This window comes from Oncorhynchus masou, chromosome 18 (genome assembly GCF_036934945.1).
Source record: "Oncorhynchus masou masou isolate Uvic2021 chromosome 18, UVic_Omas_1.1, whole genome shotgun sequence".
Taxonomy (NCBI): Eukaryota; Metazoa; Chordata; class Actinopteri; order Salmoniformes; family Salmonidae; genus Oncorhynchus; species Oncorhynchus masou.
In genome coordinates, this window is record NC_088229.1 from 74,179,923 (window position 1) to 74,202,685 (window position 22,763).

The 22,763-nt window shown below is 48.7% G+C and overlaps 1 protein-coding gene across 2 annotated transcripts in view; it reads right to left on the reverse strand.

Moving 5' to 3' along the window:
• Positions 1–22,763, reverse strand: part of LOC135505260 (CSC1-like protein 2) — a 99,948-nt gene that overhangs the window by 11,010 nt on the left and 66,175 nt on the right. For both annotated transcript variants that reach the window (XM_064924466.1, XM_064924467.1), the window contains 7 exons: positions 22,564–22,701; positions 14,096–14,249; positions 12,177–12,283; positions 7,949–8,035; positions 6,687–6,752; positions 3,896–4,058; positions 1,913–2,018 (listed from right to left, as the gene is read on the reverse strand). In XM_064924466.1, the coding sequence (XP_064780538.1) occupies positions 1,913–2,018; positions 3,896–4,058; positions 6,687–6,752; positions 7,949–8,035; positions 12,177–12,283; positions 14,096–14,249; positions 22,564–22,701 (821 nt within the window). The remainder of the gene's footprint in view (positions 1–1,912; positions 2,019–3,895; positions 4,059–6,686; positions 6,753–7,948; positions 8,036–12,176; positions 12,284–14,095; positions 14,250–22,563; positions 22,702–22,763) is intronic.

Sequence of the window (22,763 nt, forward strand, 5' to 3'; positions counted from 1 at the left end):
GAGAGAGGAGAGGGAGGAAGGTAGAGGAGAGGGAGGAAGGTGGAGGAGAGAGAGAGAGAGGAGAGGGAGGAAGGTGGAGGAGGAGAGAGAGAGAGAGAGAGAGGAGAGGGAGGAAGGTGGAGGAGAGAGAGAGAGAGAGAGAAGGAGGAAGGTGGAGGAGAGAGAGAGAGGGAGGAAGGTGGAGGAGAGAGGAGAGAGAGGAAGGTGGAGGAGAGAGAGGAAGGTGGAGGAGAGAGAGGAAGGTGGAGGAGGAGAGAGAGGAAGGTGGAGGAGAGAGAGGAAGGTGGAGGAGAGAGAGAGGAGAGAGGAAGGTGGAGGAGAGAGAGAGAGAGGAAGGTGGAGGGAGAGAGAGGAGAGAGGAAGGTGGAGGAGAGAGAGAGAGAGAGGAGAGGGAGGAAGGTGGAGGAGAGGGAGGAATGTGGAGGAGAGAGGAGAGAGGAAGGTGGAGGAGAGAGGAGAGAGAGGAAGGTGGAGGAGAGAGAGAAAGGTGGAGGAGAGAGGAGAGAGAGGAAGGTGGAGGAGAGAGAGGAAGGTGGAGGAGAGAGAGGAAGGTGGAGGAGAGAGAGAGGAGAGAGGACGGTGGAGGAGAGAGAGAGGAGAGAGGAAGGTGGAGGAGAGGGAGGAAGGTGGAGGAGAGGGAGGAAGGTGGAGGAGAGAGGAGAGAGAGGAAGGTGGAGGAGAGAGAGAGGAGAGAGGAAGGTGGAGGAGAGAGAGATAGGAGAGGGAGGAAGGTGGGTAGAGAGAGAGAGGAGAGGGAGGAAGGTGGGTAGAGAGAGAGGAGAGGGAGGAAGGTGGAGGAAAGAGAGAGAGAGAGGGAGGAAGGTGGAGGAAAGAGAGAGAGGAGAGGGAGGAAGGTGGAGGAAAGAGAGAGAGAGAGAGAGGAAGGTGGAGGAAAGAGAGAGAGAGAGGGGAAGGTGGAGGAAAGAGAGAGAGAGAGAGGAAGGTGGAGGAAAGAGAGAGAGAGAGAGGAAGGTGGAGGAAAGAGAGAGAGGAGAGGGAGGAAGGGAGACAGGAGAAAGAGAGTGCGAGCGAGTAAAAGAGAGAAAGAGGGAGGCAGGGAGAGAGGGCGAGAAAGGGGGAGGTGGGAGGAGAGCGAGAAACAGGAGAGAGGGACAAAGAAAAAACCAACAGTGGTACTCTGAGGCTGTGTGATAGAAACCAACAGTGGTACTCTGAGGCTGTGTGATAGAAACCAGTGGTACTCTGAGGCTGTGTGATAGAAACCAGTGGTACTCTGAGGCTGTGTGATAGAAACCAGTGGTACTCTGAGGCTGTGTGATAGAAACCAGTGGTACTCTGAGGCTGTGTGATAGAAACCAACAGTGGTACTCTGAGGCTGTGTGATAGAAACCAGTGGTACTCTGAGGCTGTGTGATAGAAACCAGTGGTACTCTGAGGCTGTGTGATAGAAACTAGTGGTACTCTGAGGCTGTGTGATAGAAACTAGTGGTACTCTGAGGCTGTGTGATAGAAACTAGTGGTACTCTGAGGCTGTGTGATAGAAACTAGTGGTACTCTGAGGCTGTGTGATAGAAACCAGTGGTACTCTGAGGCTGTGTGATAGAAACCAGTGGTACTCTGAGGCTGTGTGATAGAAACTAGTGGTACTCTGAGGCTGTGTGATAGAAACTAGTGGTACTCTGAGGCTGTGTGATAGAAACTAGTGGTACTCTGAGGCTGTGTGATAGAAACCAGTGGTACTCTGAGGCTGTGTGATAGAAACCAGTGGTACTCTGAGGCTGTGTGATAGAAACCAGTGGTACTCTGAGGCTGTGTGATAGAAACCAGTGGTACTCTGAGGCTGTGTGATAGAAACTAGTGGTACTCTGAGGCTGTGTGATAGAAACTAGTGGTACTCTGAGGCTGTGTGATAGAAACTAGTGGTACTCTGAGGCTGTGGATCTCAGCTCACCGAAGGGGACGATGATTGGACAGGTGATGCTGTATGTCATGACCACAGTGAAGACACACATCATCCAGGCATAGGCCGCCCCGAACTGGAACTCATACGCCTGGTGCTGCAGAGCATAGAAATAGAGTTATAGAACTGGAACTCATACGCCTGGTGCTGCAGAGCATAGAAATAGAGTTATAGAACTGGAACTCATACGCCTGGTGCTGCAGAGCATAGAAATAGAGTTATAGAACTAGAACTCATACGCCTGGTGCTGCAGAACACAGAAATAGAGTTATAGAACTGGAACTCATACGCCTGGTGCTGCAGAGCATAGAAATAGAGTTATAGAACTAGAACTCATACGCCTGGTGCTGCAGAACACAGAAATAGAGTTATAGAACTGGAACTCATACGCCTGGTGCTGCAGAGCATAGAAATAGAGTTATAGAACTGGAACTCATACGCCTGGTGCTGCAGAGCATAGAAATAGAGTTATAGAACTAGAACTCATACGCCTGGTGCTGCAGAGCATAGAAATAGAGTTATAGAACTAGAACTCATACGCCTGGTGCTGCAGAGCATAGAAATAGAGTTATAGAACTGGAACTCATACGCCTGGTGCTGCAGAGCATAGAAATAGAGTTATAGAACTGGAACTCATACGCCTGGTGCTGCAGAGCATAGAAATAGAGTTATAGAACTGGAACTCATACGCCTGGTGCTGCAGAGCATAGAAATAGAGTTATAGAACTAGAACTCATACGCCTAGTGCTGCAGAACACAGAAATAGAGTTATAGAACAGGAACTCATACGCCTGGTGCTGCAGAGCATAGAAATAGAGTTATAGAACTGGAACTCATACGCCTGGTGCTGCAGAGCATAGAAATAGAGTTATAGAACTGGAACTCATACGCCTGGTGCTGCAGGGCATAGAAATAGAGTTATAGAACTGGAACTCATACGCCTAGTGCTGCAGAACACAGAAATAGAGTTATAGAACAGGAACTCATACGCCTGGTGCTGCAGAGCATAGAAATAGAGTTATAGAACTGGAACTCATACGCCTGGTGCTGCAGAGCATAGAAATAGAGTTATAGAACTGGAACTCATACGCCTGGTGCTGCAGAACACAGAAATAGAGTTACAGAACTGGAACTCATACGCCTGGTGCTGCAGAGCATAGAAATAGAGTTACAGAACTGGAACTCATACGTTTGGTGCTGTAAAGTATAGAAATAAAATATTAGAACGGCAACTCATTCGCTTAGTGTTGCAGAACGTAGAGATATAATTATAGAATTGGAAAACTTGATGATGCAGAGAGACACACGTTAACAGGAGGATATTATGATATGTCCTTAGGGAAGCCTCAGTTCAACAAAAGCATAGCTTGTCATGGTTGGGGTTCATTCCATTTCAATTTAGGAAGTAAATAGAAATTCCAACTTCCTCATTGCTCTCCTTATTGGAATTACAGTTTACTTCCTGAATTGATTGCTTTGTAATGGATTTGACCCCGAACCAGAGAGGAAGAAGTGAAGCAGGAGGCTCGACTCCGCCCCCAAATCAGTACATTTATTCTCCTCATTGTTAGAGCGGTCAGTCGACTATCTTGTCACTTTGATATAACTATGTGCATCCTAGTTGCGATGTAGTTAATTATGTGATGTAGTTTATTATGAGATTTAGTTAATTATGGGATGTAGTTTATTATGAGATGTAGTTTATTATGGGATGTAGTTAATTATGAGATGTAGTTTATTATGGGATGTAGTTTATTATGAGATGTAGTTTATTATGGGATGTAGTTTATTATGAGATGTAGTTTATTATGGGATGTAGTTTATTATGAGATGTAGTTTATTATGGGATGTAGTTAATTATGAGATTTAGTTAATTATGAGATGTAGTTTATTATGGGATGTAGTTAATTATGAGATGTAGTTTATTATGTGACTGAGGTCTTCCTGGCCACCAGGTGGCGCTCCTCTACTCACCCTCTTGACGTTGCGTCTCTCGGCAGCAGAGCGAGCCAGACACAGCCGGGTCATATACATGAGCAGACCAGGGATCCTCAGCAGATCCATGGCGTTACCGATGAACGCCGACGCGATGACATAGTTCACAAAGAACGCCCCGTTGTCAGGCAGGAACACACACCTGGTGGGGGGGGGGGACAGGAAATTACATCACAATAATAACATACCTTTTTCACACTATCGTGTCAACCAGAACCATCCTACGCTGGATTGGATATGTTCTGTTCTAGTCACATGACCATTTCCAGCATGTTTGTGAAACGATGTGGGACGTGTCGCCAGGCCAGTCCAGTACCGGTCGGTACAATAGTGTAAAAGGGGGGTATTAAAGACTAACTTCCTCCTAGAGGACTAAACTAAAACCCAAAGAACAGACAGATCCATAAAGACACAATATGAGAAGAGAATATGGATTCTGATTGTCTGATTGTCAGGTGACAATGATCTCCTCTAGCACAAACAAGGCTAAGATAAGAAATACAATGTTAGATTATGAGGGATGGGGGGGGGGTGAGACAGGAAATGACATCACAACAACAATATTACTCACTGAATCTCAGACCCTAGGCACTTGTGAGACAATTGAATAGGTGTGGTAACTCATTTTAAGCCTGTTGGCCAGGTGTGGCAACTCACTCTAATGACTAACCCCCACCGCCAGGCTCCAACCCCCACCGCCAGGCTCCAACCCCCAGCGCCAGGCTCCAACCCCCAGCGCCAGGCTCCAACCCCCACCGCCAGGCTCCAACCCCCACCGCCAGGCTCCAACACCCACCGCCAGGCTCCAACACCCACCGCCAGGCTCTAACCCATACCGCCAGGTTCTAACCCCCACCGCCAGGCTCTAACCCCCACCGCCAGGCTCCAACCCCCACCGCCAGGCTCCAACCCCCACCGCCAGGCTCCAACCCCCACCGCCAGGCTCCAACCCCCACCGCCAGGCTCCAACCTCCACCGATCCAGGCTCCAACCTCCACCGCCAGGCTCCAACCTCCACCGCCAGGCTCCAACCTCCACCGCCAGGCTCCAACCTCCACCGCCAGGCTCCAACCTCCACCGCCAGGCTCCAACCCCCACCGCCAGGCTCCAACCCCCACCGCCAGGCTCCAACCCCCACCGCCAGGCTCCAACCCCCACCGCCAGGCTCCAACCCCCACCGCCAGGCTCCAACCCCCACCGCCAGGCTCCAACCCCCACCGCCAGGCTCCAACCCCCACCGCCAGGCTCCAACCTCCACCGCCAGGCTCCAACCTCCACCGCCAGGCTCCAACCTCCACCGCCAGGCTCCAACCTCCACCGCCAGGCTCCAACCTCCACCGCCAGGCTCCAACCTCCACCGCCAGGCTCCAACCTCCACCGCCAGGCTCTAACCTCCACCGCCAGGCTCTAACCTCCACCGCCAGGCTCTAACCTCCACCGCCAGGCTCTAACCTCCACCGCCAGGCTCCAACCTCCACCGCCAGGCTCCAAACTCCACCGCCAGGCTCCAAACTCCACCGCCAGGCTCCAACCCCCACCGCCAGGCTCCAACCCCCACCGCCAGGCTCCAACCCCCCACCGCCAGGCTCCAACCCCCACCGCCAGGCTCCAGCCCCCACCGCCAGGCTCCAACCCCACCGCCAGGCTCCAACCCCCACCGCCAGGCTCCAACCCCCACCGCCAGGCTCCAACCTCCACCGCCAGGCTCCAACCTCCACCGCCAGGCTCCAACCTCCACCGCCAGGCTCCAACCTCCACCGCCAGGCTCTAACCTCCACCACCAGGCTCTAACCTCCACCACCAGGCTCTAACCTCCACCACCAGGCTCTAACCTCCACCACCAGGCTCTAACCTCCACCACCAGGCTCTAACCTCCACCACCAGGCTCTAACCTCCACCACCAGGCTCTAACCTCCACCACCAGGCTCTAACCTCCACCACCAGGCTCTAACCTCCACCACCAGGCTCTAACCTCCACCACCAGGCTCTAACCCCCACCGTCAGGCTCTAACCCCATGAAATGTAGATCTGGACCTTAAGTCAGTTTCACTCTTCCCCTATTATCAGGTCTGATTTAGACCAGGGACACCAGGTGGCCTGATTTAGACCTGGGATATAGACCTGGGACACCAGGTGGTCTGATTTAGACCTGGGATTTAGACCCGGGACAACAGGTGGTCTGATTTAGACCTGGGATTTAGACCTGGGAATCCAGGTGGCCTCTTCTAAAAGACTAAGTTAAACAGCTGGTTCCATTAGGGACACAGAGTATATGGAAGCTGTTCTGATTATAGACAGGTCGAAGATAGATAACTGTTACAAACACCACTAAGATAAGACTGACAGCTTTAGATTACGAGCCAGAACGTGACCCGACGAGCCAGGACGTGGCCCGACGAGCCAGGACGTGGCCCTACGAGCCAGGACGTGGCCCTACGAGCCAGGACGTGGCCCGACGAGCCAGGACGTGGCCCGACGAGCCAGGACGTGGCCCGACGAGCCAGGACGTGGCCCGACGAGCCAGGACGTGGCCCGACGATCCAGGACGTGGCCCGACGATCCAGGACGTGGCCCGACGATCCAGGACGTGGCCCGACGAGCCAGGACGTGGCCCGACGAGCCAGGACGTGGCCCGACGAGCCAGGACGTGGCCCGACGAGCCAGGACGTGGGACAGCAGACCCCACAGTGCACAAGGTAAAGGCTCAAAGCTCCCTAGATGGCGGGAACCTAGGAAGGAACATAGAGAGGAACTAGGAACTGCTACTTACTCAAACCTCACGGCAGCGTCAGCCAGGAAACGCTTGTCAAACAGCCATCGGAAGAAAACATCCAGACTGGAAGGAAGAAGGAAACAGTTCAGTTGTCAGAGGAATTGGATTATAATGATCGTATTAGAGTCCATGGGACCATAAAGGGACAGACTCCAAACACTCAAAAAAATGGGACATGATGCGAATCTGCTTGGCACTCAGCATTAAGGAGGTGGATTGTGGGTAAGGCCCTGTGACAGACTAGTGTCCTGTCCAGGGGGTGTCCTGGTACATCAAGCTGTCTCACTACAGAAACAGGAGATAGACTAGTGTCCTGTCCAGGGGGTGTCCTGGTACATCAAGCTGTCTCACTACAGAAACAGGAGATAGACTAGTGTCCTGTCCAGGGGGTGTCCTGGTACATCAAGCTGTCTCACTACAGAAACAGGAGATAGACTAGTGTCCTGTCTAGGGGGTGTCCTGGTACATCAAGCTGTCTCTCTACAGAAACAGGAGATAGACTAGTGTCCTGTCTAGGGGGTGTCCTGGTACATCAAGCTGTCTCACTACAGAAACAGGAGATAGACTACTGTCCTGTCCAGGGGGTGTCCTGTACATCAAGCTGTCTCTCTACAGAAACAGGAGATAGACTAGTGTCCTGTCCAGGGGGTGTCCTGGTACATCAAGCTGTCTCACTACAGAAACAGGAGATAGACTAGTGTCCTGTCCAGGGGGTGTCCTGTACATCAAGCTGTCTCACTACAGAAACAGGAGATAGACTAGTGTCCTGTCCAGGGGGTGTCCTGGTACATCAAGCTGTCTCTCTACAGAAACAGGAGATAGGCTCCTTGCCCTACGGCCTATTTCTGGCTCATACAAGGCTTCTTATAGGATTGAAAGTTCCATTGAAAGAACATTTTGGTCCATGGCTAGGCCAGGATCTGTGTTCGGGAAACTGTCCCAAAACGTTGTAGCAACGCCAGGATAGTGGGTTCGATTCCCAGGACCACATATATGTCAAATGTATGCCTACTTATATATATAAAAATATTAAAAAAAAAAATATATATATATATATATATATATATATATATTTGTTTACTCCATGTGTAACTCTGTGTTGTTGTTTGTGTCGAACTGCTTTGCTTTATCTTGACCAGGTGGCAGTTGTAAATGAGAACTTATTCTCAACTAGCCTACCTGGTTAAATAAAAGGTGAAATAAAAAAATAACTAAAACTAAACATGTTATTAATTTATTTAAAAAAAGACATGTAGTACCTGCTGAGTCCTAGAGAGGGCAGCAGTAAGACCATAAAGATGAGGAAGGTGTAACATTTATGCATGGTGGTCCTGTTCTCTCCAGACCTATTAGAATACACGGAAAAGTCAAAACGATCAACATTACATACAAACCACAGCTCTCTGTGTGGCTCTACCAGGTAAGACAGGTCCCAGATCAGTTTGTGCTGGTTTGCCAAATTCCTACATACTGGACCATTGGAGTTGGAAAGACCGCACCAAACAGATCTGGGACCAGGCTAACCAGGTGACAACAGAGAATACTTAGTTAATGATGTAATGTAGCTCTTCATTCATTATATATACACAGCACATAAACATCCACTCCAATACTGTACACACAGAAAACAGTGCGAGTGTCTTTAGGAGAGTTGTACCAGGTCCAGGTGTTTGTGTGTGTCGCCAGGCAACAGCAGGGTGCATGTGACCATGTCTAGTGCAGCAGTGTCTAGGAAGAGGTAACTTGCAACAACGCCCGCTTACCACGTGCTTTACATACTCTCGGTTACAGCTCGCTGCCGCCGGCTCGTCCTTTGTGGTGAATTGGGGAGCAGCTCCATGCACAAGTTTCCCCTTGCCGGTACAAAGCCTCCCGCGGTGCCTCCTCGCGAACAGCACACGTTAACGAGTTGTCTTGAAACTCCAGACTAACCCGGCAGGGGATCTCGGAGCTGCGGTGTGCCTCAGAGATGCATCTGTACAAGCCCACCTCTGTGTGGGACACGCCCTGGCAGCCATCAACCACTGCCCCCGCCGCCTTGTTGGTTAGTCTGGTACGACTAAAAGTTAGGGGAGCACACCCTGAGAGAAAAGCAGCGTGCTTACCGGCGAGCGGATGCCAACAGACTGGAGGTCCGGCAGCCTCCTGCAGCTGTGGAAGATACTGGTCCTCCTGGGTTTCCCCCCCTTGCCACTGGGATTTCAACCATCCGACAGTGAAGCCGTTGGGGATTGCGTACCCTCAAGCAGCACTTTAAATAACTTCCTTTCCGCCGCCGGTATCCTCTTCTGACCTCGGTGAAGCCATCAAACCGGAAACCGGACTAAAGCCTGGCGGCGTTGGGGTGTCTGGTGACGGGGGCACGAGTAAATGCACCGGGAGTCCTTAAAATCAGAACCCCTGCAGGCCAGCAACGCAGGACTATCATGGGTCGCCAGCAGGTGAGAGTCTCTCGGCAGACACCTGTGTGACTGAGCCAGCAGGTGAGAGTCTCTCGGCAGACACCTGTGTGACTGAGCCAGCAGGTGAGAGTCTCTCGGCAGACACCTGTGTGACTGAGCCAGCAGGTGAGAGTCTCTCGGCAGACACCTGTGTGACTGAGCCAGCAGGTGAGAGTTGGCAGCTGCTCTCGGCAGACACCTGTGTGACTGAGCAGCCCTATTAAGGAGCCACACTGCTCACCTCGGCTGGGAAGAGGCCTAGAAATGGCACTAGATACTAGCTACCGCACACCTATCGGGAGTTCCACTCAGCGGTTGAAAAAATGCTAAAAATACCCTGAAACTGGCGACATGGAACATCAGAAGTCTTCTGGACACTGACGTTGATAAACGATAGACCCCAATCGGAGAACAGCTTTGATTGGTGCAGAACTAAAGCGCTACAATATTGACATTGCTGCCCTGAGTGAGACCAGGTTCCTGGATGAAGGTTCCCTGAAAGAGGAGGAGAAGGTTACACCTTCTTCTGGAAAGGTCACCCTCCGGGTGGACAACATCAGCACGGTGTGGGACTGGCAATTAAGAGCTTTCTTTTACCCAGCCTCATCGAAACACCTGTCGGTATAAGTGAAAGATTTATGTCTCTCCGTATCCCCCAAGATGCGTTATGCTACTCTTCTCAGTGCATACGCACCAACGTTACCATCTGAAAATGAGGCGAAGGACTGCTTCTACCAGTCACTAGAAAAGGCCCTTCACCGTATCGCCAGGAATGACAAGATCTTTCTGCTGGGTGACTTCAACGCTAGGGTGGGATAGAACAACCGGATATGGAGTGGAGAGCTGGGTACGCATGGTGTTGGCCAGCTCAATGAGAACGGCACGAGACTGCTAACTATGTGCCGAGTATGATCTCCTCGTCACTAACACTAACACCTCCAGCAGAACAACAAATATAAAACATGGATGCAACCCACGTTCCAAACACCGGCACCTGATCGACTACGTCATAGTGACACTAATAACGCCCTGCTGACATGTGACATGAGGAATGCTGGCTAAATTCCAGGTGAGAATTTTTTTTTTTATTTGTATTTTTTTTTTTACCTTTATTTGACTAGGCAAGTCAGTTAAGAACAAATTCTTATTTTCAATGACGGCCTAGGAACAGTGGGTTAACTGCCTGTTCAGGGGTTTGAACTTGCAACCTTCCGGTTACTAGTCCAACGCGTATGGAGTATGGAGGCCATGGTCCCCCAGCACCAACTGTAAGAGTATAGAGTATGGAGGCCATGGTCCCCCAGCACCAACTGTAAGAGTATAGAGTATGGAGGCCATGGTCACCCAGCACCAACTATAAGAGTATAGAGCTATACTTCTGCCGGAGGGGGGGAGATGAAAACGCTGCTGAAGAAGTGCAACATCAAACCCACAGACCTAGAGGACGTCGCTGCCGACCGTTCCAGCTGGCGACGGCTCTGCCAGAGCGGTGGTCAGAGGTGGACAGAGGTGGACGGAGGTGGTCGGAGGTGGTCAGAGGTGGTCAGAGGTGGTCGGAGGTTTTCAGAGGTGGTCAGAGGTGGTCAGAGGTGGACGGAGGTGGTCAGAGGTGGACGGAGGTGGACGGAGGTGGTCAGAGGTGGTCAGAGGTGGTCAGAGGTGGACGGAGGTGGTCAGAGGTGGTCAGAGGTGGACGGAGGTGGACGGAGGACAGGAGCACAAAGAGACAGCAAAAACAGCTCAGGAGTTTGTGGATCTCGTAAATATTAAATAGTCCGGGTGGCTATTTGATTCATTGTTCAGCAGTCTTATGGCTTGGGGGTTGAAGCTGTTAAGGAGCCCTTTGGACCTAGACTTGGCACTCCGGTACCGCTTGCCGTACGGTAGCAGAGAGAACAGTGTATGTCTTGGGTAGGCCTTCCTCTGACACCGTCTAGTTTATGGGTCCTGGATGGCAGGAAGCTTGGCCCCAGTGGTGTACTGGGCCATACACACTACCCTCTGTAGCACATTTCAGTCTTATGCCTAGCAGTTGCCATACCAGGCGGTGATGCAGCCAGTCAGGATGCTCTCGATGGTGCAGCTGTAGAACTTTTGGAGGATCTGGGGACCCATGACAAATCTTTTCAGTCTCCTGAGGGGGAAGAGGCGTTGTTGGGCCCTCTTCATGACTTCTTTGTTGTGTTTGGACCATGATAGTTTGTTGGTGATGTCGACACCAAGGAACTTGAAACTCTCGACCCGCTCCACTACAGCCCCGTCGATGTGAATGGGGCGTTTTCAGCCCTCCTTTTCCTGTAGTCCACGATCAGCTCTTTTGTCTTGATCACGTTGAGGGAGAGGTTGTTGTCCTGGCACCACACGGCCAGGTCTCTCACCAAATAATTCACTGTTAACTCAGAAGTGGGATTCATCATCGGATACAATGGACTAGCATAACGTGTGTGAGTCGTAGTGACCAGTGTGTGTGTGAGTCGTACAGTGACCAGTGTGTGTGTGAGTCGCACAGTGTCCAGTGTGTGTGTGAGTCGTACAGTGACCAGTGTGTGTGTGAGTCGTACAGTGTGTGTGTGAGTCGTACAGTGTCCAGTGTGTGTGTGAGTCGTACAGTGACCAGTGTGTGTGTGAGTCGTACAGTGACCAGTGTGTGTGTGAGTCGTCCAGTGTGTGTGTGAGTCGTACAGTGACCAGTGTGTGTGTGAGTCGTACAGTGACCAGTGTCTGTGTGAGTCGTCCAGTGTGTGTGTGAGTCGTACAGTGACCAGTGTGTGTGTGAGTCGTACAGTGACCAGTGTCTGTGTGAGTCGTACAGTGACCAGTGTCTGTGTGAGTCGTACAGTGTCCAGTGTGTGTGTGAGTCGTACAGTGTGTGTGTGAGTCGTACAGTGACCAGTGTGTGTGTGAGTCGTACAGTGACCAGTGTCTGTGTGAGTCGTACAGTGACCAGTGTCTGTGTGAGTCGTACAGTGTCCAGTGTGTGTGTGAGTCGTACAGTGACCAGTGTGTGTGTGAGTCGTACAGTGACCAGTGTGTGTGTGAGTGGTACCGTGTCCAGTGGGCCTCGAAGAAGGCAGAGTAGTACACGATGGTGGGTAGCAGGGCGGAAAAGGCCCACAGCAGCAAGGTGGGGAAGAACTGGGTCACAATGGGGTTCTGGAGGAGGAGAGGAAGAGAAGGAGGAGGGGAAGGAGAGGAAGAGAGGGAGAGAGGTAGAGGATGAGGAAGAGAGGCAGAGGATGAGGAAGAGAGGGTGAGGAAGAGAGGAAGAGAGGATGAGGATGAGGAAGAGAGGGAGAGAGGTGGAGGATGAGGGAGAGGTAGAGGATCAGGAAGAGAGGGAGAGGATGAGGAAGAGGAAGAGAGGAAGGAGAGGAAGAGAAGGAGGAGGGGAAGGAGAGGAAGAGAGGGAGAGAGGTAGAGGATGAGGGAGAGAGGTAGAGGATGAGGAAGAGAGGAAGAGAGGATGAGGAAGAGAGGAAGAGAGGATGAGGATGAGGAAGAGAGGGAGAGAGGTGGAGGATGAGGGAGAGAGGTAGAGGATGAGGAAGAGGGAGAGGAGAGGAAGAGAGGAAGGAGAGGAAGAGAGGGAGAGAGGAAGAGGATGAGGAAGAGAGGAAGAGAGGTGGAGGATGAGGGAGAGAGGTAGAGGATGAGGAAGAGGAAGAGAGGTAGAGGATGAGGAAGAAAGGTAGAGGATGAGGAAGAGGAAGAGAGGAAGGAGAGGAAGAGAGGGAGAGAGGTAGAGGATGAGGAAGAGAGGAAGAGAGGTAGAGGATGAGGAAGAAACTTAGAGGATGAGGAAGAGGGAGAGGAAGAGAGGAAGGAGAGGAAGAGAGGTAGAGGATGAGGAAGAAAGGTAGAGGATGAGGAAGAGGGAGAGGAGAGGAAGAGAGGAAGGAGAGGAAGAGAGGTAGAGGATGAGGAAGAGAGGAAGAGAGGTGGAGGATGAGGGGGAGAGGATGAGGATGAGGAAGAAAGGTAGAGGATGAGGAAGAAAGGTAGAGGATGAGGAAGAGGAAGAGAGGAAGGAGAGGAAGAGAGGGAGAGAGGTAGAGGATGAGGAAGAGAGGAAGAGAGGTAGAGGATGAGGAAGAGAGGTAGAGGATGAGGAAGAAAGGTAGAGGATGAGGAAGAGGAAGAGAGGAAGGAGAGGAAGAGAGGGAGAGAGGTAGAGGATGAGGAAGAGAGGTAGAGGAAGAGAGGGAGAGAGGTAGAGGATGAGGAAGAAAGGTAGAGGATGAGGAAGAGGGAGAGGAGAGGACGAGAGGAAGGAGAGGAAGAGAGGGAGAGAGGTGGAGGATGAGGAAGAAAGGTGGAGGATGAGGAAGAAAGGGAGAGGATGAGGAAGAGGGAGAGGATGAGGAAGAGGGAGAGGATGAGGAAGAGGGAGAGGAAGAAGAGGAAGAGAGGGAGGAGAGGAAGAAAGGGAGGAGAGGAAGAGGAAGAGTGGTAGAGGATGAGGAAGAGAGGTAGAGGATGAAGGGGTGGAATATTGCAGATGAAGGTTAACAGTTAAGGTTAGTTATAGTACACAGACTAATGCCCCTTTTTCCACTATCGTGTCAACCAAACCATACCCTGCTGGCTCCAGCTCAGCTACAGCACGGTGGGCTTGATTCAGTCGTGTGAAAAGGGTCAAACTGACCTGCATCCCAAATTGCACTTTATTTCCTTATATAGTGCACTAAATAGGGAATAGGGTGCACTAAATAGGGAATAGGGTGCCCTACATAGGGAATAGGGTGCCCTACATAGGGAATAGGGTGCCCTACATAGGGAATAGGGAGCACTAAATAGGGAATAGGGAGCACTAAATAGGGAATAGGGAGCACTAAATAGGGAATAGGGTGCACTAAATAGGGTGCACTATATAAGGTGCACTACATAGGGAATAGGGTGCCGTTTGGGACACAACCTGACATTCAACCTCCTGAGCTTCAGAAAGAGAGGCCAAAGGTGACTCACGTTGAGGTACTCGACAGGCTTGGTGACGTTGAACTTGTCCATGGTGGAGATGATGATGGCGGGGGTTGTGAGGAAGAAGAGGAGGAGGAAGAGGATACAGTTGATGATGAAGCATCTCAGCCACCAGGGGAACCCTCCTACTGACAGATGCTCCCTGGGAGAAACCAGGAGAGGACAGGTCAATCAATCAATCCATCACCAGGGGAACCCAGATGCTCCCTGGGAGAAACCAGGAGAGGACAGGTCAATCAATAACCAGGGGAACCCAGATGCTCCCTGGGAGAAACCAGGAGAGGACAGGTCAATCAATAACCAGGGGAACCCAGATGCTCCCTGGGAGAAACCAGGAGAGGACAGGTCAATCAATAACCAGGGGAACCCAGATGCTCCCTGGGAGAAACCAGGAGAGGACAGGTCAATCAATAACCAGGGGAACCCAGATGCTCCCTGGGAGAAACCAGGAGAGGACAGGTCAATCAATAACCAGGGGAACCCAGATGCTCCCTGGGAGAAACCAGGAGAGGACAGGTCAATCAATAACCAGGGAACCCAGATGCTCCCTGGGAGAAACCAGGAGAGGACAGGTCAATCAATAACCAGGGGAACCCAGATGCTCCCTGGGAGAAACCAGGAGAGGACAGGTCAATCAATAACCAGGGGAACCCAGATGCTCCCTGGGAGAAACCAGGAGAGGACAGGTCAATCAATAACCAGGGGAACCCAGATGCTCCCTGGGAGAAACCAGGAGAGGACAGGTCAATCAATAACCAGGGAACCCAGATGCTCCCTGGGAGAAACCAGGAGAGGACAGGTCAATCAATAACCAGGGGAACCCAGATGCTCCCTGGGAGAAACCAGGAGAGGACAGGTCAATCAATCAATCAATAACCAGGGGAACCCAGATGCTCCCTGGGAGAAACCAGGAGAGGACAGGTCAATCAATCAATCAATAACCAGGGGAACCCAGATGCTCCCTGGGAGAAACCAGGAGAGGACAGGTCAATCAATAACCAGGGCAACCCAGATGCTCCCTGGGAGAAACCAGGAGAGGACAGGTCAATCAATAACCAGGGGAACCCAGATGCTCCCTGGGAGAAACCAGGAGAGGACAGGTCAATCTATCAATATAGAACACAACATTATCATCCATACAGGGTTCATACACATTTTCACAGATTGAAAAGTTTTTAAAAATCCATTACTTCTCCATGACTTTTAACCAAATTTCCATGACCAACAATAGTCTGCGTCTCTATATACAGTCCTCTGTAATTACTGCGACAGTGACACATTTTTTGTTGTTTTGGCTCTGTACTCCAGCACTTTGGATTTGAAAATACAATGACTATGAGGTTAAAGTGCAGACTGTCAGCTTTAATGTGAGGTTATTTTCATCCATATCGGGTGAACCGTTGAGCAATTATAGCCCCCCCCCCCCCATTATAGAGGACCAAAAGTATCACTGATATGTGTATTAAAGTATATAGAAGTTTAGTGTCTGGGCCCATATTCCTAGCAAGCAATCACTACATCAAACTTGTGACTCCACAAAGTTGCTGGAAGCATTTGCTGTTTGTTTTGGTTGTGTTTCAGATACTTTCTTGACCCCCCCCCCCCCCAAAAAAAGGTAAATAATGTATTGTGTCATTTTGGAGTCACTTTTATTGACTCTAAACACTTCTATATTAATGTGGATACTACCATGATTACGGATAGTCCTGAATGAAGAGGAGCGGCAGGATGGAGTGGTCTGAGGAACGATGATTGATTGGTGCCCCTCGCAAAGTAGAATATCTGTTCGACAACCGTACAAAGCACATGTGGTCAACTCTCAGTCGGAAGAGCTGCTGGGTGTGCAGGCTTTTGATCCAGCCCTACTCCAACATATCAGAGACAGTTTATCAAGGTTAGAGGGGGACTGGAATAAAAGCCTGCACACCCATTATCTCTCCTGGGGGGTGGTTGACTACCCATTATCTCTCCTGGGGGGTGGTTGACCACCCATTATCTCTCCTGGGGGAAGGGTGACCACCCATTATCTCTCCTGGGGGGTAGTTGACCACCCATTATCTCTCCTGGGGGAAGGGTGACCACCCATTATCTCTCCTGGGGGTGGTTGACCACCCATTATCTCTCCTGGGGGTGGTTGACCACCCATTATCTCTCCTGGGGGTGGTTGACCACCCATTATCTCTCCTGGGGGGTGGTTGACTACCCATTATCTCTCCTGGGGGGTGGTTGACCACCCATTATCTCTCCCGGGGGAAGGGTGACCACCCATTATCTCTCCTGGGGGGTAGTTGACCACCCATTATCTCTCCTGGGGGAAGGGTGACCACCCATTATCTCTCCTGGGGGTGGTTGACCACCCATTATCTCTCCTGGGGGTGGTTGACCACCCATTATCTCTCCTGGGGGTGGTTGACCACCCATTATCTCTCCTGGGGGTGGTTGACCACCCATTATCTCTCCTGGGGGTGGTTGACCACCCATTATCTCTCCTGGGGGTGGTTGACCACCCATTATCTCTCCTGGGGGAAGGGTGACCACCCATTATCTCTCCTGGGGGAAGGGTGACCACCCATTATCTCTCCTGGGGGTGGTTGACCACCCATTATCTCTCCTGGGGGTGGTTGACCACCCATTATCTCTCCTGGGGGTGGTTGACCACCCATTATCTCTCCTGGGGAAGGGTGACCACCCATTATCTCTCCTGGGGGTGGTTGACCACCCATTATCTCTCCTGGGGGTGGTTGACCACCCATTATCTCTCCTGGGGGTGGTTGACCACCCATTATCTCTCCTGGGGGAAGGGTGACCACCCATTATCTCTCCTGGGGGATGGTTGACCACCCATTATCTCTCCTGGGGGTGGTTGACCACCCATTATCTCTCCTGGGGGAAGGGTGACCACCCATTATCTCTCCTGGGGGAAGGGTGACCACCCATTATCTCTCCTGGGGGTGGTTGACCACCCATTATCTCTCCTGGGGGTGGTTGACCACCCATTATCTCTCCTGGGGGATGGTTGACCACCCATTATCTCTCCTGGGGGAAGGGTGACCACCCATTATCTCTCCTGGGGAAGGGTGACCACCCTTGATGTAAAACATTGCAACATTAACACCAAATATGTTTTATACCTTCTGAAATAATTTGCTCATTCAATATATCAAAGATGAAATGGAGGCAACACATCTTTTTATTCAGCTGAAGCAAGTCCGCTTCTCTAGTTCGGTCATATTTACCTTAGAAGTGTTTACTTTGCAGGCTGACGAGAATCTATTGAGTCACAATGTCTCATAGATTATTCTATTTACAAATGAACTGGAAGTGTCTCCAAAACAAGATATGAATAATCGAAAATAAATCAAAAATAATATTTTTTTCCTAAAAAAAATGTTCACGATTCACAAATTATTATTTTGATTCACATGACTTCAACCTAAGGTGACTTCAAATGTATTACCTCGACTACCTTGACGAACTGGTGCCCCCTCACACTGACTCTGTACCGTAATACCCTGTATATAGCCTCCACATTGACTCTGTACCGTAACACCCTGTATATAGCCTCCACATTGACTCTGTACCATAACACCCTGTATATAGCCTCCACATCGACTCTGTACCGTAACACCCTGTATATGGCCTCCACTTGACTCTGTACCGTAACACCCTGTATATCGCCTCCACATTGACTCTGTACCGTAACACCCTGTATATAGCCTCCACATTGACTCTGTACCGTAACACCCTGTATATAGCCTCCACATTGACTCTGTACCGTAACACTCTGTATATAGCCTCCACATTGACTCTGTACCGTAATACCCTGTATATAGCCTCCACATTGACTGTACCGGTATCCCTGTATATGGCCTCCACATTGACTCTGTACCGTAACACCTTGTATATAGCCTCCACATTGACTCTGTACCGTAATACCCTGTATGTACCGTAATACCCTGTATATAGCCTCCACATTGACTCTGTACCGTAACACCTTGTATATAGCCTCCACATTGACTCTGTACCGTAATACCCTGTATATAGCCTCCACATTGACTCTGTACCGTAATACCCTGTATATAGCCTCCACCTTGACTCTGTACCGTAACACCCTGTATATAGCCTCCACATTGACTCTGTACCGTAACACCCTGTATATAGCCTCCACATTGACTCTGTACTGGTACCCCCTGTATATAGCCTCCACATTGACTCATCATTTCACTGTAAGGTCTACTACACCTGTTGTATTCAGCATTTCACTGTAAGGTCTACTACACCTGTTGTATTCAGCATTTCACTGTAAGGTTTACTACACCTGTTGTATTCAGCATTTCACTGTGAGGTCTACTACACCTGTTGTATTCAGCATTTCACTGTAAAGTCTACTACACCTGTTGTATTCAGCATTTCACTGTGAGGTCTACTACACCTGTTGTATTCAGCATTTCACTGTGAGGTCTACTACACCTGTTGTATTCAGCATTTCACTGTAAGGTCTACTACACCTGTTGTTTTCAGCATTTCACTGTAAGGTCTACTACACCTGTTGTATTCAGCATTTCACTGTAAGGTCTACTACACCTGTAGTATTCAGCATTTCACTGTGAGGTCTACTACACCTGTTGTATTCAGCATTTCACTGTGAGGTCTACTACACCTGTTGTAGTCAGCATTTCACTGTAAGGTCTACTACACCTGTTGTATTCAGCATTTCACTGTAAGGTCTACTACACCTGTTGTATTCAGCATTTCACTGTGAGGTCTACTCCACCTGTTGTAGTCAGCATTTCACTGTGAGGTCTACTACACCTGTTGTATTCAGCATTTCACTGTAAGGTCTACTACACCTGTTGTATTCAGCATTTCACTGTAAGGTCTACTACACCTGTTGTATTCAGCATTTCACTGTGAGGTCTACTACACCTGTTGTATTCAGCATTTCACTGTGAGGTCTACTACACCTGTTGTATTCAGCATTTCACTGTGAGGTCTACTACACCTGTTGTATTCAGCATTTCACTGTGAGGTCTACTACACCTGTTGTATTCAGCATTTCACTGTGAGGTCTACTACACCTGTTGTATTCAGCATTTCACTGTAAGGTCTACTACACCTGTTGTATTCAGCATTTCACTGTAAGGTCTACTACACCTGTTGTATTCAGCATTTCACTGTAAGGTCTACTACACCTGTTGTATTCAGCATTTCACTGTAATGTCTACTACACCTGTTGTATTCAGCATTTCACTGTAAGGTCTACTACACCTGTTGTATTCAGCATTTCACTGTAATGTCTACTACACCTGTTGTATTCAGCATTTCACTGTAAGGTCTACTACACCTGTTGTATTCAGCATTTCACTGTAAGGTCTACTACACCTGTTGTATTCAGCATTTCACTGTAAGGTCTACTACACCTGTTGTATTCAGCATTTCACTGTAAGGTTTACTACACCTGTTGTATTCAGCATTTCACTGTGAGGTCTACTACACCTGTTGTATTCAGCATTTCACTGTAAGGTCTACTACACCTGTTGTATTCAGCATTTCACTGTAAGGTCTACTACACCTGTTGTATTCAGCATTTCACTGTAAGGTCTACTACACCTGTTGTATTCAGCATTTCACTGTGAGGTCTACTACACCTGTTGTTTTCAGCATTTCACTGTAATGTCTACTCCACCACGTGACTAATAAAGTTTGATTTGATTTAAAGGGTTTCCCGTCAAACTGACGTGATTGAACTATTATCCTGCTGTAAAATCCTGTTGTAAAACGACATGGTGTGTCAATTGTGCGATTTTCTTTTCTTCTTATCGTTTTAAACGGAACATTGATTAAAGTAAAATGGCAGTTTTAACATGAAGAATAAATTGTCACAACCTCTTGTAATTGAGTAGATTTGATTTGCTCTGACCGAGAGGGGCTTGATTTCCACTCCATGATCCTTCACAGACATACAGGGCTGAGGCTGACACCAACACACCACGCCACATATGCACAGTCTCAGCTGTGAGGTAATCTGATACCAGCACTCAGCAGTTAGCTCGTCATCTACACCAGTGGCCAGTTGTCACGAGTCAAGATCACTTCCGCAGTCAAAAAGAAAGCAGTCAGTCCACTCAGATATTTTGTAAAAAAAAAAAAAATATATATATATATATTTTTTACATTAATCCAATAAAAAACGTTCTGTAGGAATGAGGTGTGCGGTAGCACGAATACATTATCACAGCATAGTGGCTATATGCCTGGTCTAATACATTATCACAGCATATTGGCTATATGTCTGGTCTAATACATTATCACAGCATATTGGCTATATGCCTGGTCCAATACATTATCACAGCATATTGGCTATATGCCTGGTCTAATACATTATCACAGCATATTGGCTATATGCCTGGTCTAATACATTATCACAGCATATTGGCTATATGCCTGGTCTAATACATTATCACAGCATATGGGCTATATGCCTGGTCTAATACATTATCACAGCATATTGGCTATATGCCTGGTCTAAAACATTATCACAGCATATTGGTTATATGCCTGGTCTAATACATTATCACAGCATATTGGCTATATGCCTGGTCTAATACATTATCACAGCATATTGGCTATATGCCTGGTCTAAAACATTATCACAGCATATTGGCTATATGCCTGGTCCAATACATTATCACAGCATATTGGCTATATGCCTGGTCCAATACATTATCACAGCATATTGGCTATATGCCTGGTCTAATACATTATCACAGCATATTGGCTATATGCCTGGTCCAATACATTATCACAGCATATTGGCTATATATGCCTGGTCTAATACATTATCACAGCATATTGGCTATATGCCTGGTCCAATACATTATCACAGCATATTGGCTATATGCCTGGTCTAATACATTATCACAGCATATTGGCTCTATGCCTGGTCCAATACATTATCACATCATATTGGCTATATGCCTGGTCTAATACATTATCACATCATATTGCCCCCCCCCCTCCTAAGTTCTTGCAATTCTCCACATTTTGCTATAGGGTGGAGGTAAATGTTTACAGTTTTTAAAATGATAACTAATGATCAATGAGCCACACCACAGTTGGTAATTCAACCATGCTTACTACAAGTTTGGATAGCTGGCTGCTAGACTAAATTTACCAATTAAAATCATGTTTTGCTGACAGGGCTAATTGAGTAATTTCTGATGAGCCACCAAATCTCTAAATGACACCTTCTGCATTCTATTATTTCAATACTCAACAGTAAATTGAGACGATGACTGATTTGGTCTTCCAAATGGACAATGACCCCAAGCATACTTCCAAAGTTGTGGCAAAATGGCTTAAGGACAACAAAGTCAAGGTATTGGAGTGGCCATCACAAAGCCCTGAACCCATAGAAAATTAGTGTGCAGAACTGAAAAAGCGTGTGCGAGCAAGGAGGCCTACAAACCTGACTCAGTTACACCAGCTCTGTCAGGAGGAATGGGCCAAAATTCACCCAACTTATTGTGGGAAGATTCTGGAAGTCTACCCGAAACATTTGACCCAAGTTATACAATTTAAAGGCAATGCTTTCAAATACTAATTGAGTGTATGTAAACTTCTGACCCACTGGGAATGTGATGAAATAAATAAAAGCTGAAATAAATCATTCTCTCTACTATTATTCTGACATTTCACATTCTTAAAATAAAGTGGTGATCCTAACTGACCTAAGACAGGACATTTTTTACTAGGATTAAATGTCAGGAATTGTGAGAAAAAGAAAAAAAAGAGTTTAAATGTATTTGGCTAAGGTGTGTACATATGGTGGCAGTGGACCATCCCTGCTCTACATGTATCCAAGTCAAATAGACCTGGGGTACATCTGGCATCATAACGGGATGTCTGGTGGCGTCATAACGCTACTCAGGAGAACTGCTGTCTAACCAGAAGTATTTCTTAACAAGGGATGTCTGGTGGCGTCATAACGCTACTCAGGAGAACTGCTGTCTAACCAGAAGTATTTCTTAACACGGGATGTCTGGTGGCGTCATAACGCTACTCAGGAGAACTGCTGTCTAACCAGAAGTATTTCTTCACAACAGGATGTCTGGTGGTGACATTACGCACTAAATTCCCCAGAGGTGAATGGAGTACATAAATCTGTGCTGTATTTTTATTTAATTTTACCTTTATTTAACCAGGCAAGTCAGTTAAGAACAAATTAACAAATTCTTATTTTCAATGACGGCCTGGGAACAGTGGGTTAACTGCCTTGTTCAGGGGCAGAACAACAGATTTGTACCTTGTCAGCTCGGGGATTCGAACTTGCAACCTTTGGGTTACTAGTCCAACGCTCTAACCACTAGGCTACCCTGCCCCCCCTGTGTGTGTGTGTGTGTGTGTGTGTGTGTGTGTGCGTGCGTGCGTGCGTTGTGTGTTGTGTGTGTTCTCACCAGTAGACGTTCTGTGGGTCTGGTGCGTAGCCGACCGTCCAGGAATAGGTGTGAAGGTGCTGGCTGAAGGAAGAAGACCTGGGTTCCCTCTGGCAGTGGCAGCCCTGACAGTTACAGGCATTGTAGTCCTTCAGGATACTGAACAGGGAGCCATATAGGAAGACTCGATTTATAATGACCAAACGTAAGATTACCAACAA